Raw genomic sequence first — 14,953 nt, 5'->3', positions numbered from 1 at the left:
CAAAATGTAGTTTAATTAAAAATATGTTTAAATGTTCATTACTAATTGAATTACTTATCATTCCTATATAAACTGGGAGCATTTTGAGAAACCGTAGGGACTCCTCTACGGAGTATTTTAGGTGCACAAAGAAGGACTCCTCTACGGAGCATTTTAGGTGCACAAACACAATCCCAAAGTACTCCGCCTAGGTTATCTTCGGATGATTTTAGGACTCCTTTTCTTAATAATTGGAAGCAAAGAAAGGAGTCCGCACGGAGTCCCTGCGGTTTATCTAAGGGAGCATTCTGGGACTCCGAAATTACTCATTCTAGGAGTCCGCAGGGCACACCGTTTTCATATATTTTGAAATGGCACTTTTCTCCCAAAAACATGCTCTTACGGACACTTTTAGGAGCGTCCCTAGGAGGCTTTGCACTCCGCACAGGGAGTCCTAACGGAGCACCGTGCGGACTCCGCTGGTTGGCTGGGTATATTTAATTTTTTTTATTTTTCAACCATATGGGTGATCTGGAGACGATGATCTCGACGATGATATGCATCTTATACATATATTTATTTTTATTTTATTCCATTTTTTATTTTACATTTTATTAAAAATGATAAATGACTGTGGTCTTTTCCAATCTCCAACGTTTAAAACACCCCCTTCTCTTATTTATCCTTTTTTTGCTTTTTTTTTTTATTTTATTACATATTTTATAATTTTTTTATTTTACATCTTCGGGACCTTGGTCTCCTCATTTTGTTCTTCATTTCGTCGAGCTTGACCATCATCATCTTATTTTTTGTTTAGTTTTCAATTCGTTTTTTTCCATTTTAATTCGTTGATTTTTTAATTTTACATTTTATTAAAAATAATAAAAGACTTTGGACTTTTCCAATCTCCGACGTTTAAGACACCCCCTGCTCTTTTTTTTATATATATTTTTTATTTTTTTTACCATTTATTTAACTGAATAAAACAATTACCGGTTCACTCTCTTCAATTGGCCCATAGCCGTTGTACTCCAGGGTGGCGAAAGCACTCAAGAGGGTCATCAATTAATTCCAAATTAATCTTTCAACAATTAATTTTATATAATAATAATGTGGTGTTATTATAAACACTTCTCGACTTCTCTGATATTTATTTATTTTCTTATTTTAAATTAAACTATATTTCATTGATAACTATTTTTAACAATTTTTTCCCAATAATATTTTTATATAAAAAAAAAAAAAAAAAACTTTTTGCTGCCCGACTTCTCTGATATTTATTTATTTTCTTATTTTAAATTAAATTATAAACAATGAACAATGTTTTTTCCAATCGGTTTCACTTTTATCTTGTTTTTTTTATTTCTTTTTTTATTTTATTTTCTTTTTATTTATTTTCTTATTTATTTTATAATTTTTTTATTTTTTATCTTCGGGATCTTCTTTGGGACCTCATCTTGTTCATCTTGCCCTTCATCACCTTATTTTTTTTTTTAGTTTTCAATTCGTTTTTTTCATTTTTATTCATTAATTTTTTAAAATTATTTTTTTTTAAAAAGCAAAAGCTTAGTATAAAGAAGAGACTGCCCAGGGTGTAGAGCAAGGAAAACTTTCGGGCTTTCAAGATAAGAACGGGAATGTATAGAGTCGATAGGGATATGCAGAGTCCTCCCATTCCCAAACAGGCCACAAAACCCACAATTCTCTGCAGTCGCGACTGAAATATAAACGAAAATGGATTATAAATAAATTATTTAGGGTTTAGGACTCAATGTAATCCTACCAGTTTGGGACAACAGGAGTCCTGGGTGTCCTTTAGCCAGCTATTGGCCTTCGGCTCCGTGTTTTGGAAAATAGTCCCAGACTTGGGACCTTCAACTGTGACAGCTTCACATTGAAGCTCTTGTGATCACTCTGCAGCAATAAATATTCATCCAAATCGGACTTTAGACTACTCATGGCTAAAGTAGTTTTTCACAACTTTTTCTTAAAAATAATAATTTTCTTATTTATCGTGTGTCGTGTCAGAAACAAAACTAAACATGCGGAAAGGTACTAACGCCTGCGTGTCGCCAGCGATGCCAACCTGCTTTTAGACATAGTAGGTTGGTTTTCCGTTGTTATCGGTTATTGTTATCGCCTTTCGCGCCCAATTTTTAATCGTTTTCAAGTTTATTCCAAACCAAGAAGGCTTTGCATTCGATTTTCTGGCCAAAATGTGGGGTATATAAGGGGCACAAGCATTTCTTTTCAATCAGTCGGAGCTCAGCCGCTCAAGGAGCCACAACTATTTTATTTTTTGTATTCTTTTTATTTATATTTTTTTCTTTTCGACACACCGCAAAGGTGTGTTTCCGGAGCGCTCCGAAAATGGAGCGAAAAAGGAGTCCCAATGTAGCACTTCTTCGGAGCGATTGCGGAGCTCACCGAAGAAGGATCGAAACGAGACTCCCAAAGTAGCACCTTTTCGGAGTGTTTTCGGAGCCCTCCGAAGCAAAGAATAAAAAGGGCTCCTAAAGTCGCACCGTCACGGAGCGTTTTCGGAGATTTTCTTTGCTGCTCTTCTATTTTTCATCTGGTTCTCGTACAATCTTCCGTGCGTTTTGTTTTCTTTTCTTTTTGTGCGTTTTGTTCTTCTTTTATGCAAGTTAGTCAGTGCAAATTTTCGATTCCACGTGGTGCGTGCGTTTTTAAAATTTATAATTGTTTTGAGTTTACACAAATTGTTAAAAATGTCCAAACGAAGACTCGTAGAAAAACAATCTAATAGAATAATAGCTTCGTTAACTGACAACAGCAACGTTCGAAATGAAACAATCATTGAAGCAAGCGGGGATTTATTGACAAATAATATTGTCTCAGACCCCGTTTTCACCATAGAAAGTGCTGAAAGGGTAAATTTCAGCGATAGCTCGGGCGCAGAAGATGAGGAGTACGAAAGAGTAGACGATTGCGAGTCAAACGGATTCTCGTCAAAACTAAAGAAAGAGTTAGCTGAGTGGTCAATATTATTTAATATTTCAGGATCTGCCATTAATGGGCTTTTAAAAATTTTACGTCGCTATGGCTGTGAGTTAAGTGCCGACTATCGATCCCTTAAAAAAACTCCAAGGCAAGTGCCTAGCGTTGTGATGGGAAGTGGAAGTTATTTTCATTACGGTGTCAATGATTGCTTAACAGATTTCTTTGAAAAAAATACATTTCCAAAAAAAACCATAAGGCTTAATGTCAATGTAGATGGACTACCTTTATATAAAAGTTCAAAGCAGCAAGTGTGGCCTATTTTAATTAATGTGAACAATACTTCCCCCGTGCTTGTTGCGGGTGCTTTTGTGGGTGATAGCAAGCCTCCAAACGTTGATGACTTTGTTTCAGACTTCGTTTCGGAAATGAAAGAACTATTTCAAAATGGGTTTACTTATAAATCGGAAAATTTTGAAGTGCAAATAAGAGCATTCATTTGTGATGCACCGGCGCGTTCGTATATGCTTGGTGTCAAAGGTCATTCCGGTTATTTCAGTTGCGTTAAGTGTCACCAGCGGGGTGAAGCTTACAAGAATAGAATTATTTTCAAGCCTGAAATATCGCCGTTACGTACTAACGAGGAATTTCGAGCAAAAAAAAAACACAAACTATCACAAGATTAATGGCGCATTAAAAATTGAAGAGTTGCCAATAAATATAGTTGACACATTCGCGTTGGACTATATGCATGTAGTTTGTCTCGGTATACTAAAAACATTGATGGTGGCATGGCTAAAAGAAAAAGGTCAAGACTATTCTCTCACAACAGAAAAAATAGTCCTTCTCAATGAAAACTTATTATCATTGAAAAATAGCATGGGAAAAGAGTTTAACAGGAAACCCAGAAATACTTCTGAACTAGAGCGATGGAAAGCGACTGAATTTCGGCAATTTCTTTTGTACACCGGTCCAGTGGTACTTAGAAATGTATTGACAAAGGCACGTTATGAACATTTTCTGCAGTTAAGCGTTGGCATTAGTATACTTCTTAGTCCAGAATATTGTATTACGAAAAATGCGTGTGCCAAAGCACTGCTTTACAGCTTTGTGGATTTATTGACCACTCATTACAGTCCCATTTTTTAAAAATATAATTTCCACTGCTTGCTACATCTCTCTGACGAGGTTCTTTTATATAGAGATACATTAGATTCCTTTAGCGCATTTAAATTTGAGAGCTTCTTATATAAAGTGAAACAAATGGTTAAAAACGGAACAAACGTAAGCAGCCAAATTTATAATCGCATTGTTGAAATGAGCGTTAACTGTCCAAAGAGAACACAACTTTTCAGTTCTATTTTAAAAAAAGATTCGCGTGGTAATATAATTTCAATTCAGGCAAATACACTTTTCTATTCTATACATTTTCCTAATAATTTTTATATGGTGGGATCACACATTTTTAAAATAAAATTAATCGAGCAAGGAACAAACTGCTTAGTTGTTCAGTCAAACCAAGTATTAAATCTAGAAGAGTTTTTTTACGAGCCATTAAAGTCCAGTTTGGTACATTTATTTTGTTCACAGTCACTTATGTTAAGTGACGAAAATTGTACACATAGCGTTTCAAAAATTGAAAAAAAAATATCCCTTAGCAACAATAGGTTACTTATTTTTGCTGCAGTAATTCATCATCATGAATAAATTCACCGAACTGTTTATATACGACACTGATGAGGACAACATCATGTCAAATAAATTACCCACAACATCGAAATTCAATGGTAAGTGTATCATATATATTATATTATATGGTACTTATAATCCATAATTACCATTTCTTGCTTTTAAGATGACCAAGAGAATATGCCATTAAATGATTCTCATAGAAGTTTGGAACCCAATAGTAACTCGACGAGACTTGAACACACTGGTAAGATAGTTAATTAAAATTTAAATAATATAGTATGTGAAATGGTTCCCTTTTACAGATTTGATGCAAGAAATTTTAAAAAATACCATCGAAATTAAAAACACATTAAAAGGTTTGCTTTACTTTGTTTAAAAAACTTATTTGTTTTAAAAAATATAACTTATGAACTTCATTTCTTTCAGACTTAACCCATCGAGTTGAAAAGCTCGAAGATGATAATAAAAAAATGCACTCTCGCCAACTGACAGAGCTGACAATGACAAAAAAGTTGATAACGCCAAAAAAAGAAATGCCCATTTTGCAAAGTCCGTTTAAAACAGTCGAGGCGTTTGAGAAGCTCGAGGAAGAATTAAAAAAATCGCCTGAGCTAAGCGACAGACTTCAAAATGAAATTATCCAGCAAGAGGCAAGCGATCCGTCAAAATTTATTAGAATAATATGGCGCAAAATTTTGAATGACGACGTCGCATCGCATTACTCCTGGAAAGGGACACCGAAAAAGAAAGCTATTGATGTGATGGCAATCACCAACGCATTTATGGGAGCCTTCAACATAAAATTTGTAGGAGCAAACAAAGAATTTGGTCGAGCCAGCGCAAAATGGTTTCAGACGGCAAAAGAACGGAATTTAAATAAACTTAACAAAAAAATTTAACAAAATGTAGTTTAATTAAAAATATGTTTAAATGTTCATTACTAATTGAATTACTTATCATTCCTATATAAACTGGGAGCATTTTGAGAAACCGTAGGGACTCCTCTACGGAGTATTTTAGGTGCACAAAGAAGGACTCCTCTACGGAGCATAATAGGTGCACAAACACAATCCCAAAGTACTCCGCCTAGGTTATCTTCGGATGATTTTAGGACTCCTTTTCTTAATAATTGGAAGCAAAGAAAGGAGTCCGCACGGAGTCCCTGCGGTTTATCTAAGGGAGCATTCTGGGACTCCGAAATTACTCATTCTAGGAGTCCGCAGGGCACACCGTTTTCATATATTTTGAAATGGCACTTTTCTCCCAAAAACATGCTCTTACGGACACTTTTAGGAGCGTCCCTAGGAGGCTTTGCGCTCCGCACAGGGAGTCCTAACGGAGCACCGTGCGGACTCCGCTGGTTGGCTGGGTATATTTAATTTTTTTTATTTTTCAACCATATGGGTGATCTGGAGACGATGATCTCGACGATGATATGCATCTTATACATATATTTATTTTTATTTTATTCCATTTTTTATTTTACATTTTATTAAAAATGATAAATGACTGTGGTCTTTTCCAATCTCCAACGTTTAAAACACCCCCTTCTCTTATTTATCCTTTTTTTGCTTTTTATTTATTTTATTACATATTTTATAATTTTTTTATTTTACATCTTCGGGACCTTGGTCTCCTCATTTTGTTCTTCATTTCGTCGAGCTTGACCATCATCATCTTATTTTTTGTTTAGTTTTCAATTCGTTTTTTTCCATTTTAATTCGTTGATTTTTTAATTTTACATTTTATTAAAAATAATAAAAGACTTTGGACTTTTCCAATCTCCGACGTTTAAGACACCCCCTGCTCTTTTTTTTATATATATTTTTTATTTTTTTTACCATTTATTTAACTGAATAAAACAATTACCGGTTCACTCTCTTCAATTGGCCCATAGCCGTTGTACTCCAGGGTGGCGAAAGCACTCAAGAGGGTCATCAATTAATTCCAAATTAATCTTTCAACAATTAATTTTATATAATAATAATGTGGTGTTATTATAAACACTTCTCGACTTCTCTGATATTTATTTATTTTCTTATTTTAAATTAAACTATATTTCATTGATAACTATTTTTAACAATTTTTTCCCAATAATATTTTTATATAAAAAAAAAAAAAAAACTTTTTGCTGCCCGACTTCTCTGATATTTATTTATTTTCTTATTTTAAATTAAATTATAAACAATGAACAATGTTTTTTCCAATCGGTTTCACTTTTATCTTGTTTTTTTATTTCTTTTTTTATTTTATTTTCTTTTTATTTATTTTCTTATTTATTTTATAATTTTTTTATTTTTTATCTTCGGGATCTTCTTTGGGACCTCATCTTGTTCATCTTGCCCTTCATCACCTTATTTTTTTTTTTAGTTTTCAATTCGTTTTTTTCATTTTTATTCATTAATTTTTTAAAATTATTTTTTTTTAAAAAGCAAAAGCTTAGTATAAAGAAGAGACTGCCCAGGGTGTAGAGCAAGGAAAACTTTCGGGCTTTCAAGATAAGAACGGGAATGTATAGAGTCGATAGGGATATGCAGAGTCCTCCCATTCCCAAACAGGCCACAAAACCCACAATTCTCTGCAGTCGCGACTGAAATATAAACGAAAATGGATTATAAATAAATTATTTAGGGTTTAGGACTCAATGTAATCCTACCAGTTTGGGACAACAGGAGTCCTGGGTGTCCTTTAGCCAGCTATTGGCCTTCGGCTCCGTGTTTTGGAAAATAGTCCCAGACTTGGGACCTTCAACTGTGGCAGCTTCACATTGAAGCTCTTGTGATCACTCTGCAGCAATAAATATTCATTCAAATCGGACTTTAAACTACTCATGGCTAAAGTAGTTTTTCACAACTTTTTCTTAAAAATAATAATTTTCTTATTTATCGTGTGTCGTGTCAGAAACAAAACTAAACATGCGGAAAGGTACTAACGCCTGCGTGTCGCCAGCGATGCCAACCTGCTTTTAGACATAGTAGGTTGGTTTTCCGTTGTTATCGGTTATTGTTATCGCCTTTCGCGCCCAATTTTTAATCGTTTTCAAGTTTATTCCAAACCAAGAAGGCTTTGCATTCGATTTTCTGGCCAAAATGTGGGGTATATAAGGGGCACAAGCATTTCTTTTCAATCAGTCGGAGCTCAGCCGCTCAAGGAGCCACAACTATTTTATTTTTTGTATTCTTTTTATTTATATTTTTTTCTTTTCGACACACCGCAAAGGTGTGTTTCCGGAGCGCTCCGAAAATGGAGCGAAAAAGGAGTCCCAATGTAGCACTTCTTCGGAGCGATTGCGGAGCTCACCGAAGAAGGATCGAAACGAGACTCCCAAAGTAGCACCTTTTCGGAGTGTTTTCGGAGCCCTCCGAAGCAAAGAATAAAAAGGGCTCCTAAAGTCGCACCGTCACGGAGCGTTTTCGGAGCTTTTCTTTGCTGCTCTTCTATTTTTCATCTGGTTCTCGTACAATCTTCCGTGCGTTTTGTTTTCTTTTCTTTTTGTGCGTTTTGTTCTTCTTTTATGCAAGTTAGTCAGTGCAAATTTTCGATTCCACGTGGTGCGTGCGTTTTTAAAATTTATAATTGTTTTGAGTTTACACAAATTGTTAAAAATGTCCAAACGAAGACTCGTAGAAAAACAATCTAATAGAATAATAGCTTCGTTAACTGACAACAGCAACGTTCGAAATGAAACAATCATTGAAGCAAGCGGGGATTTATTGACAAATAATATTGTCTCAGACCCCGTTTTCACCATAGAAAGTGCTGAAAGGGTAAATTTCAGCGATAGCTCGGGCGCAGAAGATGAGGAGTACGAAAGAGTAGACGATTGCGAGTCAAACGGATTCTCGTCAAAACTAAAGGAAGAGTTAGCTGAGTGGTCAATATTATTTATTATTTCAGGATCTGCCATTAATGGGCTTTTAAAAATTTTACGTCGCTATGGCTGTGAGTTAAGTGCCGACTATCGATCCCTTAAAAAAACTCCAAGGCAAGTGCCTAGCGTTGTGATGGGAAGTGGAAGTTATTTTCATTACGGTGTCAATGATTGCTTAACAGATTTCTTTGAAAAAAATACATTTCCAAAAAAAACCATAAGGCTTAATGTCAATGTAGATGGACTACCTTTATATAAAAGTTCAAAGCAGCAAGTGTGGCCTATTTTAATTAATGTGAACAATACTTCCCCCGTGCTTGTTGCGGGTGCTTTTGTGGGTGATAGCAAGCCTCCAAACGTTGATGACTTTGTTTCAGACTTCGTTTCGGAAATGAAAGAACTATTTCAAAATGGGTTTACTTATAAATCGGAAAATTTTGAAGTGCAAATAAGAGCATTCATTTGTAAAAACATTGATGGTGGCATGGCTAAAAGAAAAAGGTCAAGACTATTCTCTCACAACAGAAAAAATAGTCCTTCTCAATGAAAACTTATTATCATTGAAAAATAGCATGGGAAAAGAGTTTAACAGGAAACCCAGAAATACTTCTGAACTAGAGCGATGGAAAGCGACTGAATTTCGGCAATTTCTTTTGTACACCGGTCCAGTGGTACTTAGAAATGTATTGACAAAGGCACGTTATGAACATTTTCTGCAGTTAAGCGTTGGCATTAGTATACTTCTTAGTCCAGAATATTGTATTACGAAAAATGCGTGTGCCAAAGCACTGCTTTACAGCTTTGTGGATTTATTGACCACTCATTACAGTCCCATTTTTTAAAAATATAATTTCCACTGCTTGCTACATCTCTCTGACGAGGTTCTTTTATATAGAGATACATTAGATTCCTTTAGCGCATTTAAATTTGAGAGCTTCTTATATAAAGTGAAACAAATGGTTAAAAACGGAACAAACGTAAGCAGCCAAATTTATAATCGCATTGTTGAAATGAGCGTTAACTGTCCAAAGAGAACACAACTTTTCAGTTCTATTTTAAAAAAAGATTCGCGTGGTAATATAATTTCAATTCAGGCAAATACACTTTTCTATTCTATACATTTTCCTAATAATTTTTATATGGTGGGATCACACATTTTTAAAATAAAATTAATCGAGCAAGGAACAAACTGCTTAGTTGTTCAGTCAAACCAAGTATTAAATCTAGAAGAGTTTTTTTACGAGCCATTAAAGTCCAGTTTGGTACATTTATTTTGTTCACAGTCACTTATGTTAAGTGACGAAAATTGTACACATAGCGTTTCAAAAATTGAAAAAAAAATATTATCCCTTAGCAACAATAGGTTACTTATTTTTGCTGCAGTAATTCATCATCATGAATAAATTCACCGAACTGTTTATGTACGACACTGATGAGGACAACATCATGTCAAATAAATTACCCACAACTTCGAAATTCAATGGTAAGTGTATCATATATATTATATTATATGGTACTTATAATCCATAATTACCATTTCTTGCTTTTAAGATGACCAAGAGAATATGCCATTAAATGATTCTCATAGAAGTTTGGAACCCAATAGTAACTCGACGAGACTTGAACACACTGGTAAGATAGTTAATTAAAATTTAAATAATATAGTATGTGAAATGGTTCCCTTTTACAGATTTGCTGCAAGAAATTTTAAAAAATACCATCGAAATTAAAAACACATTAAAAGGTTTGCTTCACTTTGTTTAAAAAAACTTATTTGTTTTAAAAAATATAACTTATGAACTTCATTTCTTTCAGACTTAACCCATCGAGTTGAAAAGCTCGAAGATGATAATAAAAAAATGCACTCTCGCCAACTGACAGAGCTGACAATGACCACCAAGTTGATAACGCCAAAAAAAGAAACGCCCATTTTGCAAAGTCCGTTTAAAACAGTCGAGGCGTTTGAGAAGCTCGAGGAAGAATTAAAAAAATCGCCTGAGCTCAGCGACAGACTTCAAAATGAAATTATCCGGCAAGAGGCAAGCGATCCGTCAAAATTTATTAGAATAATATGGCGCAAAATTTTGAATGACGACGTCGCATCGCATTACTCCTGGAAAAGGACACCGAAAAAGAAAGCTATTGATGTGATGGCAATCACCAACGCATTTATGGGAGCCTTCAACATAAAATTTGTAGGAGCAAACAAAGAATTTGGTCGAGCCAGCGCAAAATGGTTTCAGACGGCAAAAGAACGGAATTTACTAATTCCAGGAAAAAGGAATTAGTATTGCCTTCTCCTGGCAAAGGCACATACCAAAGATAAGAGGCAAAGGCCCAGGCGAACGCAAGGGCATAAACATAGCCAAAGTTAGGCCCATGGCAAAGGCTCCAAAGCGTCGCAATTTATGGCCGCAACATCAACTCGAACCCACACATAATAAATCATAACATTTTACAGATAATAGAAAACCTCACACATGTCCAATGAATTGCCTCCCTTAGCTACCAAAAGATATCGGTTTGTTGGCCCGCTAGCTAGAAATTTTAATAAGCCGCAAAGAGTTTCCACTACGAGCAGTAGAGGGAATAAAAATGGTTTCGCATAATTTATGCCGCCTAGGAGGAAACTAAACATGCCATCGCAGACATGAGCACTCTTAAGTTTAAAAGAGCAGGACCAGGTTTTCCAAAAAACCAACAGGCTGGCATTTTTCTATCAAATCTGTCAATATTCAATTTTTGGTTTTTTGGGGAAAAATTTAGTTTGTAGTAGGCTGTGAGGTCGAATTCCTGTCTATATAAGGCGGAATTTGTATCAGTATATTTTTCAACCGGCTATAAGCAAGACGCAAAATTAAAAGTATAGTCTCTGAATTATTTTTTGAAAAAAAAAATATTTAAATTACAGTGACAAGTTTTATATATAAAAATAATAAAAATCAACGACTGGTGAGTATGAAAAATAAATTCCCCCAAAAAATATTCCTTTCTTTATAAATTATTAAATTAAATTCAGTAAATTAATATTCAGTACATAATAGTGAAAAAAAATTGTTTATCGAGTGAATTTTTATTAATAAATAGTAAAGACTGAAAAGTCTTGGTGCCGGTGCCAGGCATTTTAATTTATTTATTAATAAATAGTAAAGACTGAAAAGTCTGAAGCACATTGGTGCCGGTGCCAGGCATTCATCTCAGCTTCAAGCAGGGAAAAATATTTGCTTCTAAAAAAAAATCGGTATAAATCTAAATTTAATTTAAAATTTCAATCGTAGTACGGATCGCGTGAGTTTACATATCTCGTCCGGTTAGCGAATTTGCAAAAGCCAATGAACGGTTCCCCCCAAAAAATAATCCTTTCTTTGGGATTTGATCGGTCAAAATTTATATTCAGTACACTTTTAAACGTTGAGAAAGCAGTTCCTAAATTAAAAGTGAAAAAAAAATGGTTTATCGAGTGAAATTTTATTAATAAATAGTAAAGAGTGAAAAGTCTTGGTGCCGATGCCAGGCATTCATCCCAGCTTTCAACTAGGAATAATTTTTGCATCTAAAAAAAAAAATAAGTATAAATCTAAATTTAATTTAAATTTTCAATCGTAGTTCGGATCGGTACAAATTTAAATTTTATTTAAATTTTCAATCGTTGTTTGTATCGGTATAAATCAAAATTTTATTTAAATTTTCAATCGTAGTTCAGATCGGTATAAATCAACATTTTATTTAAATTTTCAATCGTTATTCGGATCGGTATAAATTAAAATTTTTTATTTTCAATCGTAGTACGGATCGCGTGAGTTTACATATCTTGTGGGGTTAACGAGTTGGCCAAAGCCAATGTACGGTTGCAAAGCATGTTGAGTGAAAGTGTTAGAAGCTTCCTTGGGCAACGCCCTTGGACCGGGCCGCGTGCTTGTCTAGATGTCGGATGGTATTGCCCGCCTATCTAGCCTTAAACTAATGCTGAGGGCAGCCTGACGACAGGCGAGCACCACCTTACCACGCCTCCGCCTATTAATGGTGTCATTTACATGCTGCAGCCACATGCAGTTACCAGCAAAGGGCGACGATAAATCATACCGCGATTTTTGTTTCCATCGGAGAAAAGTCGGTAGTTAATCGGTGCTCTTAGTTTTCTTTTGCCGTCGAAATCGTAAATAAATTATACGCCCTGATTGATCAACTTTTCCCCGATGACAACCATAAAGGGGATAGCAAGCGGGGACGCTGCACTGTCATTGTGGCCGAAAATGTCGAGGCAGCCGCTCGTAAACATAAATCCAAGTGACGCTAATTGTTTGTTGCAATTACTGCTGCAGTTGTTGCCACCGTTCAGTTACGTGTGCAGCCAGCATCGAGGCGACAGGACCTGAAAGGGTCGATGTGGCAGGAAGAGGGGTTGTGTTTGCATGCAAATTTTGTTGCATCTGCAGTTGCTGCTGATGCTTTCGCTGTTGATGCTTCTGCTGCTGCTGCTGCAACGGCAAACAATTACTCAAACATTGTTGCAACTGCTGCTGATATTGTGGATGTTGTTGCTGTTGCTGCCGCTGCTGCTCGTTGTGCGTGTTAAATGGCAACTACTCTGGCTGCTAGTGATAATCACTCGACGCCTTTTGCGCCGGTCGATGTCTACTTAGTTTTAACTGCTCAGTGTTTGGCTTTTATCTCCATTTTAGCTCTTTGTCAGCAGCTTAATCAGAAAGGTTTTTCAGAGCTTTGATTTAATTGAATGTTGCTTTAGTAACCTGAGAATTAGAAAATTTAAACTTTTCGAAAATGCAACAATGCATAGCAAAGGGCTCTTAATTTGTATAAGCTCATTTTAATTTTTGTTTTTTTTTTTAATTGAAGTAACTTGCCTCTGTAAACATGATGCAGCTGCAAAAGCATGCAATCCCTTATTTCTAGCCCCCTCATTTTGATATTCAGCAGATAATTCCTACTATCGCACTCTTTTTTTTCAGAAAAACTTATACGGCTTTGATACGACTTTATACGGATCTTTTTTACCTTTAACGGATCATCGCTAAACTATGGACAAGAGAATCTTCGACGATTACTTGAACTCGGTGGGATCTGACGAGAGCATCCTGTCCGTGATCGAGCCCTCCACTGAAGGTATGCTGACAGGGAAGTCTTGCAAGGCCAAGAAAAAGCCTACATGTGCCCGGAAACAGAAGAAGTGCTCGAAGCCTAAGAAGACGTGCAAGTCAAAACCTAAGAAAACCTGCAAGCCCGGTCCTATTATGAATAATGGATACTTTAACTTCGTGCGTGCCTACCGGGAAAAACACAGTTCCATGAAGCCACAGGAACTGATTAGAAGGGCGGCCAGAGCCTGGTGCCGTTTATCCGAGGAAAAAAAATATATATACCGGCGCATGGTGAGTTTTTTGCATTATGTTATTTACTATCCTGTAACTAATCTTCTGAAATCCCGCAGGCTTGCAAAGTTACAACTAGTGAAAGACATAAAAGACGCAAAGTGTGCAATCCTGAAAAATGCGAGAAATATTAGGTGGCTCATCTAAGTCTTCTTCAATCAATCCCCGTCTTCTGGCCCCTGCTAATTTTGACGTGCTATTGGTGGCTCATCTAAGTCGTCTTCAATCAATCCCTGTCTTCTGCCCTCGGCTAATTTTGATCTGAAAAATTAAGGTTTAGGTTTCCAAAACAGTCTATGGTATATTATTAATAAAGCATAAATTATTTTTTCGGCCTAATAAAGTTTTTATAATGGGAGGAAAGGGGATCAACCAAAATATTCGCAAGAGCATGCTTTATGATGCTATTAATCGGACAGAGATAATTTCAGTTCCTATTGTATTTAAGAGAGAACTGCTAATAAGCGCCTGCTAGTCTTAGTTTTAGATTTTTAGTTTTAGATTTCAGTTTCTATTCTATTTTTAAAATGGAAGGTCGTGTTATTATAGCTTTGCTTTACGTTCTGATTACTTGCAGTCTGACTTCTGCATGAATTATATGTGAGTTGATTTATTTTGAAGAGTTTTTGAAAAATTAAAATCAATTCTTCTATAAAGGGATCAATCAGTGGCCTAAAACAGATGACTTCATGGACCATGTTGGAAGAAAAATAGGATTAGTCTATGGGAGTATTTTTTAACAAATCACCAAGAAAAATGTGTTCATCCCAAGGGTTATGATCTGAAAATTAAAGCGTAGGTTTCCAAACAGTCCGTAATATCAATACAGCAAAAATTCACTTTCGGTCAATTTAAGTTTTGATAATGGGAGAAAAGGGTAGAAAAAAATATTCGCAAGAGCATGCTCGATGTTTCTCTTATTCGGACAGAGATTATTTAATTATTATAATAGTACCTACGCATACCGCCGCGAAAGCAAGCTAATCAGTCTTTATTATTCTGCTAAAATGAAAGGTAGTGTTATTGTAGCACTGCTGTTCGTTTTGAGTTCTTCGAGTCT

At 35.5% G+C, this 14,953-nt stretch overlaps 1 protein-coding gene and 2 pseudogenes across 1 annotated transcript; 1 reads left to right on the top strand and 2 right to left on the bottom strand.

Annotated features, from left to right (window-relative positions):
- Window positions 1-644: 644 nt before the first annotated feature.
- Window positions 645-2,321, bottom strand: LOC122321839 (uncharacterized; annotated as a pseudogene).
- A 4,528-nt stretch (window positions 2,322-6,849) lies between these two features.
- Window positions 6,850-7,844, bottom strand: LOC122321838 (uncharacterized; annotated as a pseudogene).
- Window positions 7,845-11,301: 3,457 nt separating this feature from the next.
- On the top strand, window positions 11,302-14,173 carry LOC138927198 (protamine-like). The gene is made up of 3 exons (XM_070282682.1): window positions 11,302-11,455; window positions 13,474-13,893; window positions 13,953-14,173. Exons 2-3 carry the CDS (start codon window positions 13,543-13,545, stop codon window positions 14,025-14,027), a joined length of 426 nt encoding a protein of 141 aa, XP_070138783.1. The 5' UTR covers window positions 11,302-11,455; window positions 13,474-13,542; the 3' UTR covers window positions 14,028-14,173.
- The last annotated feature ends 780 nt before the right edge of the window (window positions 14,174-14,953 follow it).

The sequence above is a fragment of the Drosophila bipectinata genome, unplaced genomic scaffold (genome assembly GCF_030179905.1).
Source record: "Drosophila bipectinata strain 14024-0381.07 unplaced genomic scaffold, DbipHiC1v2 scaffold_185, whole genome shotgun sequence".
Taxonomy (NCBI): Eukaryota; Metazoa; Arthropoda; class Insecta; order Diptera; family Drosophilidae; genus Drosophila; species Drosophila bipectinata.
The sequence above is the reverse complement of the archived record's forward strand: the minus strand, read 5'-3'. Positions and strand labels throughout refer to the sequence as shown.

What these genes read in the sequence shown, in the direction of transcription:
- LOC138927198 (XM_070282682.1), top strand. Translation starts at nt 13,543, where the DNA reads ATGGACAAGAGAATCTTCGACGATTACTTGAACTCGGTGGGATCTGAC. An exon ending in AATATATATACCGGCGCATG is followed by an intron (nt 13,894 to 13,952) that starts GTGAGTTTTTTG and finishes GAAATCCCGCAG; the next exon opens with GCTTGCAAAGTTACAACTAG.